Source organism: Fundulus heteroclitus, chromosome 4, assembly GCF_011125445.2.
Source record: "Fundulus heteroclitus isolate FHET01 chromosome 4, MU-UCD_Fhet_4.1, whole genome shotgun sequence".
Classification (NCBI taxonomy): domain Eukaryota; kingdom Metazoa; phylum Chordata; class Actinopteri; order Cyprinodontiformes; family Fundulidae; genus Fundulus; species Fundulus heteroclitus.
Window position 1 is genome coordinate 24,039,648 of NC_046364.1, and position 14,427 is coordinate 24,054,074.

General features: G+C 45.9%; 2 protein-coding genes across 5 annotated transcripts; one reads left to right on the forward strand and one right to left on the reverse strand.

The window, feature by feature from the left end:
• Window positions 1-393: 393 nt before the first annotated feature.
• phospho2 (phosphatase, orphan 2) lies at window positions 394-6,172 on the reverse strand. Of its 4 annotated transcripts, none has more exons than XM_036136287.1 (4): window positions 6,059-6,172; window positions 5,558-5,648; window positions 5,341-5,435; window positions 394-3,730 (listed from the first exon to the last, which is right to left on the reverse strand). In XM_036136287.1, exons 2-4 carry the CDS (start codon window positions 5,626-5,628, stop codon window positions 3,165-3,167), a joined length of 732 nt encoding a protein of 243 aa, XP_035992180.1. In that variant the 5' UTR covers window positions 5,629-5,648; window positions 6,059-6,172; the 3' UTR covers window positions 394-3,164. The 4 variants fall into 4 exon arrangements, with proteins under 4 accessions (XP_035992180.1, XP_012707983.2, XP_012707982.2 ...); XM_012852529.3 differs by having other exon boundaries at window positions 5,558-5,644; window positions 5,981-6,172; XM_012852528.3 differs by having other exon boundaries at window positions 5,981-6,172.
• Window positions 6,173-6,505: 333 nt separating this feature from the next.
• syap1 (synapse associated protein 1) lies at window positions 6,506-12,771 on the forward strand. The gene is made up of 9 exons (XM_012852533.3): window positions 6,506-6,848; window positions 8,491-8,609; window positions 8,803-8,869; window positions 9,781-9,854; window positions 9,942-10,081; window positions 10,199-10,356; window positions 11,452-11,501; window positions 11,593-11,749; window positions 11,857-12,771. The coding sequence occupies exons 1-9, from the start codon at window positions 6,659-6,661 to the stop codon at window positions 11,985-11,987; spliced, it is 1,086 nt and encodes a 361-aa protein (XP_012707987.2). The 5' UTR covers window positions 6,506-6,658; the 3' UTR covers window positions 11,988-12,771.
• The last annotated feature ends 1,656 nt before the right edge of the window (window positions 12,772-14,427 follow it).

Genomic DNA, 14,427 nt, shown 5'->3' on the forward strand with positions numbered 1-14,427 from the left:
TCCTGTAGCGAATGCTGATTTTTTTTTTTTTAATTGTGTAGTAACACCACCACCAACACTCAGACCAGTGGCTGTTAGCTTCATGGAGCAATTCCTTTTTCAGATCGTCACATAGCTATATTCCCTTAATAAATGCCATCATAATCTGAAAGACTTTTGTATTTACTCAGGCCATCAATGTGTGACATAAAATTTGTTTGATGGTCAGAAACAATTAAGTGTGACTTAAAATAAATCTGTAAGGGGACAAATCCCATTTTATGCCATTGCATATATTTTATAAATGAGAATTACATTTTTTTTCATCTCTCATGTTTTCCTGAGGATTAGTTTAACGATACGATTCCCAACGAGTAATGACCAGAACCCCACACAACAGAAATGACAACACACCTCTGGACGTCTGGTTTTAATGGCAGTGATAGAAACACACAGTGTCGTGACACAACCACGGCTTTCTGACAACATCCTCCGTGACTTACGATGGGTGCGTGACAGGACGAACGTTTCCATTTCACTAGATGTTGCAGTTGAACTTGCAGAAAGAACGTCCAGATGATTTATTCTGGACAGGAAAACATCCCAGAACAACACTGTTTTACAAAACATGTCCTACACATAGGCTACACCTTATTCCATTCAAGCACACCCAGAACAGAATGTTCTTCATTGTAAACACATTATTCTGCCGTCTGATGGAGGTAATTTGATCCCATTCAATCGGACCGTCCGACTGAATGGGGAAAACCAGACCTGAGAAGCAAAACACAGATGAAAGAGTGGACAGGCGTTGAGCAACATGTCAAACGCACAACCTAAAATCATACAATTAAGTGTTTTTTTGTAGCTGTATGACATTAAAATCACATAAATATAAACCCATTTCTCTCAGATTCGTGCTGCCCTCGCTCCTCCCAGAACTCCGTATGGGTCGCTAGGTAGCAGCACTGACTTATTTTTAATATAGTGCATTTTCCTGATGTATGCGGGTTTGTCACCCAGGCAGCCGACAAAACCTTCAAGCTAAAACCTGACCTGACATCAGGATGGATTTTAATAACGCGGGCCTGACCCATTGCTAATCCAGGGAAGCCCAGAGTCACAGCTGAGGCTGTTTGAGAGCGCTCACCCTGGCTACACCAGCAGGAGTCAAAGACCCTTTTAACCCCCCCTCCCAATCGAACCACACTTACACACGCACACACCAACGAATGCCCTGGGATTCAAACCGGGGAATAAAGAAACTGCCCGCCCGTTCAGCTCAAGTCCGACAAGAGAAATAAAAAAACAGAAGTAAAAGAAACATTGCATAACGGTCCACGGGCCCCTTGTGTGTTCTCACCATCTTCCCGTTTGATCATTTCTTTACCAGTGTAGATATTTTCAGCATCACTTAATGGCACCACCAGTCTCTGGCCCTCAAACAAAAACAGATAGAGAACCACAGAAAGAAGAACAAACCTCCAACGCTGGCAGTCACTGCATAAATAAGCTCTGATTTAAAGTTAGCATGAGGCTAACACCTGGCCAGGTTCAGCTCCCTGTAATCAGACTAATTTGTTTGATGAATGACTCCAATATTGTTTCTTAAGTGGAACATGAAAACAAAAAAGGTGTTTCGGCGCAAAAATATACATATATATCTTTGAGATTTTCCTAATCTTGGCAGATTTTTTCTGATTCTTAACGCTATCGACGTAGTGTTAGACATGGCGATCATTTAAAACTCGCACCGGCTGTTCAGATCAGAGGTTCAGGCCAAAAGTGCTGCTTTTCCCTCCCCTAAAACCATCCTAGTGCGAAGTACACGAGAAATATTAAAGGAAATAATTAGTATTCCTGAAGTTTAAATGTGCTTGTATACATTTCATAGCGTTGCATACGTTTGATGGCTCAAACAAACTATGCTTACAGGTAGGTCTGAAAAGATGAGAATATTGTTAAAATGTTTAATGTTTATTGTCACTAATGTCAAAGTGAAACTCATATATGATAATGGACTCTGTACACAGAGAGTGGAACATTTCAAAGCCTTGGCTTTCTGTAATTTCGATGGTTATGGCTTACAGGAGGAAAACCCAACATTCAGCGTCTCAGAAAACTAAAATATTACTTAAGATCATTTAAAAAAAAAAAAAAGACATTTTGAACTGAGATGTTTGGGCCTTGCATGAATTACTGCCTTAATGCAGCGTGGGACGGAGGCGAGCTGAGGTTCTGCTGAGGTTCTGCTGAGGTTCTGCTGAGGTGTGACTGAAGCCCAGGCTTCTTCTTGACCACTCTACCCAGGTTCTCCATGGGGTTCTGTTCAGGCCAATCAAGAACAGGAACACCATGCTCACCGAACCAGCTTTTGGTACCTTTGGCAGTTTGGACTTCAGAGAAGCCAGTGGACCAGAACCAGCAAGTGACATGGCACCCCAAACCATCACTGGCTGTGGAAGCGTCCCACTACCAAGAACTGAAAGGTTTGAAACATTTCACTCTATATGCAATGAGTGAAATAACATTTGAGTTCCACTTTGTAAAGCAAGGGACAAAAAACACGACATTCCAGTTCGTTGAGATGTGCGCGTGCTGAAGCAGCGGCTGCGGGGGACGACACGATGAGACGAAAACATTCATCAGAACGTAGAATGGAGCGCAGTAAAGGTCGTCCTGTAGGCAGAACGGGCCCCGGGTCGAGCAGAACCACATTCCCCAGTCAGCTCCAGCTTTTGTTCAAACGTGCCTACAGGTTGAGCTCAGAAGGCTGAACATGAAAACTGCTTTCTGCTCTTCTGTTTTTTGTTTTTCTTGCTGCTTTGTCCCAATGAATAAAGACCCGATTGGGACGAATTCACTTTGCTCTAAAGTCTCTGAGTAATCACTCTAAGATCCTAAGTAGTCTTTTGATAGAAATAAATCTGTTGTTCTTTTGAGCTCTAATTGTGCCAAGATAAAGGATTATTTTTTTTCATTATAACATTCATCAAGGCACATAAAATTCTTAACGTCAAAAAAAAAAAAAATGATTTTTAGTCTTTAAGATGCCTAGTTGTTATTTTAATAAAATCCTCTAAGCTCTACCAATTGGTCAGCTTTTGTTAAAAAAATAAACACTGTATTTTAAAAAAAAATAAAATAAAATAGAATATTGTGGCTGGCTCTGGGCCACGTAATAACTACGACTGCAGGCATTGTTTCAGCTGCTGCAGGATCTCGGTGCCGCTGCTCCACACCACCACTTTGGCCGCGGCAGAGCTGTCGGCCTTCTGAGCCTTCAGCCTGGCCAGCAGTTTCTCCAGGGTGAAGCCCTTCCTGGGCATCACGGCGTCCTGCCCCCTCAGGCACAGAGAGGGGCACAGGTCGTTGCCGCCGTCTCCCACGTAGAAGACGCGCCCGTACTCCACGCCCGCCTCGGCCCTCTCGGACAGGTACCCCTCCAGGACCTTCCTCTTGCACATGTTCACGGGGCATTTGTGGCAGTTGTGAGAATGGTGGTGCTGCAGCTCCAGGTGGCCGGACTCGTTGATGCTGGCCGGGTTGGAGAACACCCGGTCCACGGCGGCCCGCAGGCCCGCCCCCTTCAGGACCCAGTCTATGAACAGGGTGTTGGAGTCGGAGACGACGATGCAGTCGACGGCGCTTTTGCTCTCCGCTATGAATGTGAGCAGGTCCCTCATGCCCGGGGTGAAGGGAATCGTCTCCATCACGCCGCGGATCCTGTCGGGCGAGATCCCCTGGTCTCCTGTTGGGTCCGAGGAAAAACATCAGTGGGATGAAACGCTAGAAAGCAGACCATGTGAAAACTCTGAGTTAGCTCATCCTGAGCTCTTGAAAAGAGAACTAAATCCAAGACTGAGTTCCATTTCCTAGGGCACCCTCGAACCCTAGCCTCGTCCCTTAGTGCGAGTAAAGCATCCTTCTGAGAAATGGGACACTCCTTCTAAAAGCTGATCGGTTCTTGCTGATTCCCACAACTCAGCACCCACCACTTCGTAGGGGGGGGGGGGGCAATCATTTCACCCGTCTGCCATGTTGGATTTTTGCAGTGCGGGTTATCGCCGGAGATTTTCAAGTAAAGAAAGAAAAAACAACTAAACTGTCGGCCAGGGGACGTTTTGCACCAACGATGGAAGCTTTCAGCCCCGCCAGCTGTCTGCTGTAAGGAAAGGTGGTTATGCGACTCCAGGAAATAACTACCAGCAGCAGATTCTAATGTCTTTCAGTGCAATCAGGGGTCACAATCTTCTATATTTGTTTAGCCAACAGGCCCAAATAAAGGACAGATCCAAATTATTGGGAATGGGGCTCAATGAGAGCTTTCAGAAAAATTTAAGATCGATGTGTGGATTGATCATTTCTATGACGGTTTATCTCTATATGTCAAGAAATGGGACGGCTTAAGTGTATGGGTGTGAACTGGCTTTACCAGTATGACACAGAACAGGGAGGGGCGGAATAGCAACGTGTGTGGGTGAAATGTGAATATGAATTGGTAAAAAAAAAAAAAAAAAAAAAAAAAAAAAAAAAAAAAATATGGAACCTTCTCTCATCTGTCAATCATAGAGCAGATATCAGTAAACCTGTTTTTTAAGCTCCTTGAGAAAATCCAAAAATCCAGCCCCAAACGCATCCTACTGACAAATAAATTCACCCCAAAATATATTGAAATTCATTGATTTTGGTTTTGAAGTATTAGCGATTTGATAACAAAAAGAAATATATCACTGGGTGCAAGTTGTTCCAAAATACTACATCAGAGGTATGCTAATCATTCCACTCATTTTCAAGTATGCTGATAATTGGTCTGCCTTCAGGGAGGCTTACAACTATACATGAAAATACATCAAACTAAACACATCAGTTTTTCTTACTCTGGCATTATACTGTCAACAGAGAAATAATAATCAGATTGGTTTGTTGTTGTGAAAGTAAAACATTTGACCTTTTCATGTTTAATAATGATTAACCATGGGATAAGAGCGATGTCAAACATACGTTACCTCTCAAATGTATTCATGCCACTTCAACTTTCACAGCTCCACATGCAGCAAAACAAATGAATGCTTAGCTGGGAAGTGGAAGGAAATATAAAAACGGGGCTTTCAAAAATGTTCATATAGAAAAAATCTGAAAAAAAGGAACCACTAAAATAGGCAACAATGATGCCATAAAAATTATAATTTCTATATTATCATCATTATATTGGATGTGAAACCAGAAACACAGGGTTTAACAGCTGGGGGTAAGTTAACTTGGAGTTTATGGAGAGTCAGTTTGTTGAAGCACCTCTTTGGAGGACCCTCTGAGCACAAGAAGGACAAGATGGGACATAAAAAAGTAGTAAATTCTAACCCATGTAGGCCATCACTCTGCCCATGTACTCAGTCCAGTGACCGTCTCTGTATGAGGCCTTGACGGAGGCGGGAAGAGTCTGATCTGGAAGGCAGCTAAAGGCAGGAATAATAAAGATCACCAGTTAATAAACAGCCACCTGCACTGATCATAAAACACTTTATGTTTATACCCTGATTCCCTACACATCATTTATACAAAAACTTTTATGACATACTTGAGGACCCAGATGTCGCTGTTGTCGTCCACCACAGTGTGGTCAAAATCAAAGACCATCAGCAGCTTCATTTTAACCAGCAACAACCTGCCTTGGGGAAAAACAGAACACGTTAAGGACGCGTTTATTGTTGCGGCTAATTTATTTTCGCCGATTGGAATAAACAGGGTGACTCGATCAAACACATTCATTGCTCTCTATGAATCACTGAAACGGTCGGGACCGATCGGACAACCACGTTTAAATAAATCATGCACATGTCTCGCATATTTTTGTTTTGTTTTGTTTTTGTTTTTTTACTCGCGAGTAAAAGCTCCGTTTGAGTTGTGCTATCTTTAATACTACCAGTTATTTACCCGGAAGGCTGACCTGTGTCGGAACTTTAAATCTGCCTTAGAAATACGTGAAATAAATGACACAAACCTGTGGGCCGAGCTGTGTTCTGGCCGACTTTACAGAAACGGTGACAGAAAATAAAAGTGAAAGGACATCGGAACGAACCCTTATCTTCCTGACATCAATCCGCCGGCCGGGGATCTGTCCGTGTTCAACTTGCTCGCGCTGTGCGGTAGTTCCTCGGTTTCCTGCTAATTACCGCCCCCTGGTGGTTCATCGAAAAGTTGAATACCCTCTGAACAGAAATTCTCTTTTGGCTTTAACCTTGTTGATGTATTTCAATAGTGTTGCTGTTTTAGAAAATCACACTTAAAATTATCACCTTCAATATAATATAGCTATACTACTACTACTACTACTACAAATAATAATAATAATAATAATAATAATAATAATAATAATAATAATAATAATAATAATAATAATAATAATAATAATAATAATAATAATAATAATAATAATAATAATGTGCTGATTAACATTTTAGATAACGGTAACAAGTCAACAAAACGCGTTGCAGCCATGTGGCCTCTGGGTGGCAGTATCGAGCGCTCAGCGCAAACGACGCAGGGAAGAAGAACCTTCCTGACGCGTTAGTTCCTGGTGGCATTAAAAACATTTATTTTTCACGGTTTGCCTTCGCAGTTAATCGCTCTCTGTCGCAATCCCGTTACGAGTTGGGTGTTCTTCGTTCTTCGGAGCAGTATGTTGAGAGGGTTCGGGACGTGGCTGGGTCTGGAGAAGACGCCAGAGGAGAGGGGCAGAGAAGAAGAAGAGCAGGAAGAGAAGGTGGTGGAAGCCCAAAACGAGGTAAACAAACAGCAAGCAGCTGAGCAGGAGGATGGGACAGCAGAGACGAAAGAGGAGACCCCTGACCACGGCCAAGGACTCGGTGGTGAGGAGCAGAGGGTCTGTTTGTTGTTTTCTTCTGGTTGAAGCTTCTGATCCATGTCAGCAGGTGTAGCTGCGGCGGCAGAGGGTTACATCCACTCTTCATGCTTATAAAAGATGGATGCCATGTTTACTGTGGGCTTTCAGTGATTTCTTTGAACGTTTTTGTCCAAGGGGGAAAATACACATGCAACTAAAACCATTTTGAAACCAGCGACTGTGTGCTGAAGGTTTAATCTTTTGGATGATTTCTTATCAAAGCAGATTGATAAGAAAAAGTGAACAGGAAAAGTGGACAGAAACTCAAGCCATTTTTAAAAGATCTGCTGAATCCAAGGCGATCAATGCAAAATCAGCCCTAGGTAAGCGCAAATTATTAAAATGTGTCACCAGTTTGCCACGACCTGATGGGAAGAGCTCCCCCTGGGATCAAAGGAAGTGGCTAAAGCAGGGATCCACACACTGGGAGCAGGAGGCGCTGGAGGCGGCCACATGGGGCAAACCAGGGGACTTCTGGGAAAACGGTGTAAACTTAGAGGGAACCAAAGGTTGAACTCAGACGAGAACGATGTTTGGCCAAGTTCAGATGAGCCTTTCAGACTAAAAGTAGTTTTGCCATCTGTCAGCACGGTGTCGGCAGCGTCATGCTTGGTGATGTCAGGGAAGCTGTTGCCGGGTGCATTCAAAAGAGGAAAGATCCCAAAACGCAGGTCCAACCCGGCTTTGGTCTGAATAAAGCAGGCTGAGGGTAAGCACCTCGGACAGCTTCCCCAGCTTCCTCTGGCTGGGGCCAGAATCAAAGGACACGTCTCAAGCAGTGATCATTTCTTTCATGCTTTTCAGTTCTACATAATTAAAACAACATTTTCATACAAATAAGATGATGGTCGAAACCCTTTTAAGGATCATTCCCTTTAGTTTTGACCCGTCGGATTATCGTAGATTACAATCTAGAGCTGACCAGGGGTTGTTCAGGGTCGGTTAAAAGCAGCGAAACAGGCCTTCGCTCGGCATCTCCGGAGTTTCAGGCGGCACGGCCAACGGGGGGATAAAGGCTTGCGGCAAATGTGGACGGCGTTAATAAAAAAAGCTGCTTGGGTGACGATCCGCCGGTCTATGAACCTTTTATAAGCTCACATTTTGCAGCTGCACAGGTAATTCAGCTGCTGGGGGGTCAGATTAAAGGCTGCTGGAGCATTAAGGAGACTTACAGCAACCAAAGTCTGCAGACGGGCTTGGAGGACCCTCCAAGTGCAAATCCACACAGAGGGTCATGATTAAGCCAATCGAGCCTTTCCAGAGGAGCTGTCGCTTACGTGTGCAGGAGAAAGGCTGGAGGCACGCAGGGAGGTGGAGGAGCCTCTGGTTAGGAACCGAGTGGGACGCTCACGCAACAAAATGAGAAATATCACAGCTAGACCACAAGGACCATTCAAATGAATCATTAAAAGTCCAAGATGAAGGGCCTTCCTGCCCATAGTGAGTGGATGTGACCTTTGACTGCCCGAATTCTCTTCTTTTATGTATTCAAAACTAACAAAAAAGCCATATGTCTTTGTTTCAGTCCGTTTAGGGAGGCGTGTCACTGTGGGGGTTCTGTTCTGCTGTAACCACTCTGTCCTCTCTTCTGCTGCGTCACCTTCCAGGCTTCATCTACAGTTTTGCCTCCAGCGCCACCAAGAAGCTGTCGGAGTCTGTGGCGGAGACGGCCCAGAGCATCAGGAAGAGCGTGGAGGAGGGGAAGATCGACGGCATCATAGACAAGGCACTCTGCCCTTCTCGGCTCATCGCAGCGTCTTCTTTAGCGTTCAGGACACGTTTCGTCTTCAAGGGCGGCGTTCAGCTTATCGTTTGTTCCGGCAGGGCTGACGGGCCCGCTGACGCGTTGCCCTTGAAGCGATCGGTCTGCTCCTGATTTAATTGTCGACTCGTTTGTGTGTGTGTTTTTTCTTTCGCAGACTATTCTGGGGGACTTTCAGAAGGAGCAACAGAGGTTTGTCCAGGAGAAGAAGGCCAAAAGATCAGGTAAAAAGATCTCAGCCAAATCCTGCAGACACTGTTCATCTCCTTCAGTTTGTTTTACTTTATTTAAGAAACCCCCTCAAAGGTTTAGCTTTTTTGTACAATGGAAGGAAAATGATGTATAAAATGCTTTTACAAATACCAATCTGAAAAGTGTGGAGTGCTCCTACCAGCCCGTCCGCCTAGAGACGGAAACTTTTTGCCCGTTTCTCTCAGCCAAGCAGCTTAGGCTCGGTCAGACGGGACTGAGAGCCTCTGTGAACATCCGTCTTCCTGTCTTGCCACTGCTCCTCAGTTGGACTTAGGCCTGGGCTTTGACTAGGCCATTCTAGCACATACATATACTTTGAAATCACTTTTCTCAATGTATGCAATATTGATCACACAGACCTGCTTGGAAGCAGTATTTATATTTTGAGGTGTAATGGTTGGATGGCCCCTCGGTGCCCTTGAGGGCCAAACCTCACATAACTCTAGGTGGCAGACACACTTGAGCCCACAGAGAATCGTGATGATGAAGGGAAAAAAAGATAAGCTTGAGGGAAATATTTGCCACTTTAAATCTCTCCATCGTGGGTCCGGGTTGATGCATGCTGGGGGTTTCCTCCAGGATTGTCCCACATTAAGCTCCCACTCATCCCGTCCACTCAGACTGCTTTCCTAGTCTATGCTAGGAAGAGAGCATCCCATGGTACGATGCTGCCACTACCGTGTTTTACCGCGGGGAGAATGAATTCACAATGATGTGCCATGTTAGTCGTCTTCCACACACAACGTTTTCTACCGGCTGATAAGTTCAAACTGCTAAATATCCGCTGAGTCCATCTAGGCGGCGCCCCGGCAGCCCATTGGTCGGTGCGTGCAGCAGAGACGAGGCTCCTGGGTGCTGACCGGGCGTGTTGCTGTCTGTGCAGAAGCAGCGGTGCCTCCCTGGGTGGGCTACAACGAGGAGGAGACCATCCAGCAGCAGATCCTGGCTCTGTCCGCTGTAAGTGGCTCCTCTCGCCGTTCCGGCACCGCGCCGTTATCAGTCCGGTCCGCACTGAATCTGACCCGCGGGTCCTCTGGTGTCCAGGACAAGCGGAACTTCCTGCGGGACCCTCCGGCCGGTGTCCAGTTCCACTTCGACATGGAGCAGATGTACCCCCTGGCTGCCACCATGCTGGAGGAGGACCAGCTTCTGAACCGCATGCGCTTCGACCTGGTCCCCAAGCAGTAAGAGCGCCTCCGGGGGGTTCTGGGCCGATCTGGCCAGACGAGCGGCTGTCGGGTCCGAGCAGCCGCCAGAGCATGTGAATACGTGCATGTAAGGTGGTGTGGCTGTTTTGACAGGGTGAAGGAGGAGGTGTTCTGGAGGAACTACTTCTACAGGGTGTCTCTGATCAAACAGTCGGCTCAGCTCACGGCGCTGGCCGCCCACCAGCAGCAGCAGCAGAAGGACGCCGAAGAGGGCGGGGCCAGCGTCTCCCCCGACGACAGCGTCTTAAAAGGTCCGAGTCTAGTTCCCTCACTACCTACGTGCTTGACTTTGTGTTTTTAATGACCAGAAATGTTTTAATCTTAACTTCCTGGTTAGTTAATGAAAGCCTGCAGGAGCCTGAGGGTTACTAGGCTGCCTGGAAAACTCTGGAACTGGCTTTAAGTGTTTTTCCAGGTCTGGATTAGTGTGAAACATCTTGAATAATATCTGCTTTTTTTCGTCTTTGTTCCCAAATCCACCCATCCATCCACAGATTTTTCTAGTTTCTGGGTTTGTAGGTTTACATTTTTAAATAGCTCTAAGAATCCAGCCAGAGTTCTGCCTGAGGCTCAGCCCGGGCTGTAAACACGTATCCAAACATTAGTGCGCTGTAAAGGATTTACGAACCAATGTGACTGTGGATTTGAAGTTTATGGAGAGCCGCAAGTGGCTCTTTGGACCTTCCACAGTGGCTCTTAATCTCTAATGCTACAAATTGTGGTATTTAAATGTAATAATGATAATAAATGCAGATTTTAGCAGTTTTTTTCTTGGAATAATTGCTTTTAATTTTTAAAACAGAATTATGCTAAAAGTGCTAGTAATATTTAATTTTAAATCGATGTTTTTTATTATGTTGGAAACTATGATTATTATTTTTTTTTACATCATTATCTACAAATATCAACCTCCCCGTCCATCCTATTTTGTCAAACCTCAAAATAGACATAAAGGACGTTTCTTTAACGATGACAACATATTTCCTACAGTAGATCTTTATAAAAAATTACAACTTGTCTTTTTTCAAAAGGCCAGGCAACATTTGCGGCTCTGAACGAGTTTAATTCAAGTGGACTGTAAGCAAAATGGCTCTTTAGACTGTAAAGGCTGCAGACCCCTGGTATAGAGGAACGGTGAGAGTGCTGCGGCGTCGCGGTTCAGAGTTGAACCCAAAAGCTGCAGACGGTCAGAAAGACTCCGAGTAATCCTGAGAAGCAGCTGAACCCAAACCTAATGTAGAAAGGGCTCCAAATGGGCCTGGGTACAACGCATAGAAAGTCAGGGGACTAAACGGTGACTCCGGTTTGTGATCCGGTAACCTGACCACGGCTGTGCTGCTTTGCAGACAACGTCAGACCCAAGACGCCTCCAGTCTCCATCGGCGACATGCAGAAGGTAAACGCGCCCCGCGGCCCTGAGCCCGTTTGAAAATGTAGCGAAGCGAGCGGCGGTTAAGTGTCTGCCGGCCCGTCTGCGCCCACCTCAGGCCCCTCAGGAGGAGGAGGAGGAGATTTCAACCAGCCCTGGAGTCTCGGAGTTCGTCAGCGACGCCTTCGACTCGACGGAGATCAACCACGAGGACCTGAGGAAAGAGATGGAGCAGCTGGTGCTGGACAAGAAGGACAGCCCCCCCTCTGCCGACGGTCAGCTTCCCCGTCACCTCTGTGTGTCGCGTGCGTCAAATGAAACTAGAAAGTTTGGTGTGTGTGCGGCTGCTGATGTCTCCCTCCTTGGCTTTTTTCCCCCGCAGATGAGCCAGCAGACTGGGAAAAAGAGCTGCAGCAGGAGCTCCAGGAGTACGAGGTGGTGACCGGGTCGGACAGCAAGGACGACCAGTGGGACCAGGAGATCGAGAAGATGCTGCAGGCGGAGGACAGCTAGGAGACGGCGCCGGACGCACTGTGGCGCAGAGGCAGGGAGCGGTGACGCGCCAGAGCCACAAAGTCCTCTCTCCTTACGCAGTCAAGCTGATCCAGCTGTAGCAGCAGCAGTGTGTCTGCTGGAGGCGGGGGGGGGGGGGGGGGGGGGGTATATTAATGAAGTACTACTTTCTCAATCAGTTTCATCTTCTCCTTTTCCTCCAGCCTCTGTCTTTCCATGGGTACATCCTCTAGGGGGAGCTGTCGTACAGCTTCCATCAGCCTCGTACAGCGGGCCCATTTCACGGCAGGCATTACCACTGAGAGTGGGACATGGAGCAACCGTACAGGGCCATGAATCACAGCCGCTCCCCGCTTACAGGAAGCCGTGCAGCTTTGCACGGCTGCAGAAGTAGAACAGAGTCGTCGTTATCAGACCCGCTCGTTCAAGTCCGAGTGTCTGCCGTGAAATCGGCCTGCTAGCTCGTACAGTCGTGTGTTGCACAGTAAAGGCGGTCTGATGTAAAATGAAAGGCTATGTATGTAAATAAAGACAGCTGGAACACTAGACTGCAAGTTAGCTTTTCTTGGTTGTGAAATAATGTTTTCTCGCCTCACAAGTTGCATTCAGTGTGTCTCTGTGGCTGGAAAACTGTACTTTCTGCTGTGATTTTTCTTACTTTCTTTGCATTCTTTAATAAACAGTAATGTTATTTTAGACCAAACCGCCTCAGACTTATGCTGGGGGAAAACAAATCTGCATTAGAACTTTTTGTGCTGACAATCCATAAATATCTGGACAGAGACAACTTGTTTTCTCGTTTTTGTTTCTGTGCGTCACATTTTACACGGAGCGACCCAGGTGCAGCTGAAGCGCAGACTTTCAGCTTTAATTTAGTGCATCGAACAAGAAGAATCCGAGGAACCAAAGCATTTTTTTTTTTTTTTTTTACACGAGACCTTCATCTTAAAGTAGTTGGACAAATGAAAGAACTGAAGATTTTTAATGCTTGGTTGAAAAAGCCTTTGCTGTCAAAACCATCCTGCAGTCTTGAACTCATGGACATCACCAGATGCTGGGTTTCCTCCTCTTCCTCGTTTATTTTTGGGTCTAAAGTTAATTTTAAGACGATTTTTTTTTTTTTTTATGGCAAAGTCCAGTCGATGCCTTGCTGGAGGCTTATGAGTGGTTTGCGCCTTGCAGTGAACCCTCATGCAGTCTTCCCTTTAGGGTAGACCTGGCTATCAACAGGCCTACCTCCTGGGGAGTGCTGTCCTGGTAGGCCGGTGTGAAGGGGGGGGGTTCTCTTCACCATGTGAATGATTTGGAGATCATTTTATTATTAATAAACATTTATTTATACAGGTAGTCTCATTGAGACACAGGTTCTCATTCACAAAGGGAGTCCTGCATCATCCACCACCGTCTTATTTATTTAGTTACTTGCATTGCTGAGTTCCCCAGTCCTCGCTGTTTTTCTCGGGATGCACCAAACTGCAGACGTTGCCACTCCTAATATCGGGACGATTTCTCGCATGGCTTTTTCTGTTTTCACGGCAACTTGCGTCTCTCCACAGCAGACTCTTCCAAATGCAAGCGCCACACCTCAGATCAACTCCTTTTATCTCTGTAATTGATGACGACGTAACGAAGGAGTTGTCCACATCTGCCCATGAAGTGGCCGGTGAATCAATTGTCCCATTACTTTTCTCCCTTTAAGAACAGGCTGGCAAATATCCTCGAGGCCCGGTGTCTTGCAACGTTTCCCTGGTCCGGTTAACCGAGTACCGGCTGAATTAGCTCCTCAGCATGCAGTCACGTCCCAGAGTCCTGCTGATGAACTGATCATTTGACCCAGGCGTGCTGGACCAGGGACACATCTACAGGTAGCAGGACACTGGCTTAGGGTGTCCTGCTACCTGTAGATGTGTCCCTGGTGGCTCAGGCCTGGAGTCTGACACCCTCAAACTCTTCATCCAGTTTGACTGTGGATGCCCTCAAATGAGAGCTGAGAGTCTGCACATTATGTCCACGTCCGTTATATAACTATATAATTGGAATATGTTTCAGTAAAAAAGCTAAACTTATGTCAGTTTCCAAATATATATGGACCAGACTGTATAAATGGCAGAACAGTGTTGTGAATGAGGCTAGCAGCTAATTGTCAGCTAACCTGTAGCGTGTGGCGTTCCTCCATCGTCAACCCTGCCACACAACAAGGGAAGTTACTTTACATATGAGCATCGTAAAGGTTTCCTCCCCGTTTAATTGTTTCCCAGTTTGTCACACCACCACAGTATGTTTCATTGGCGGTTTTATCTGATAGACTAACACAAAGTGGTCCATATTTCATGCTTTTCGAATCGTTTCTGTGACTAAAACATGTGAAAGGTGTGTGCCCTGCATTAATGGTGTGTTTTACAGCCAAAGGTAGCCAGAGAAACAAAAAAAAACATTTTTC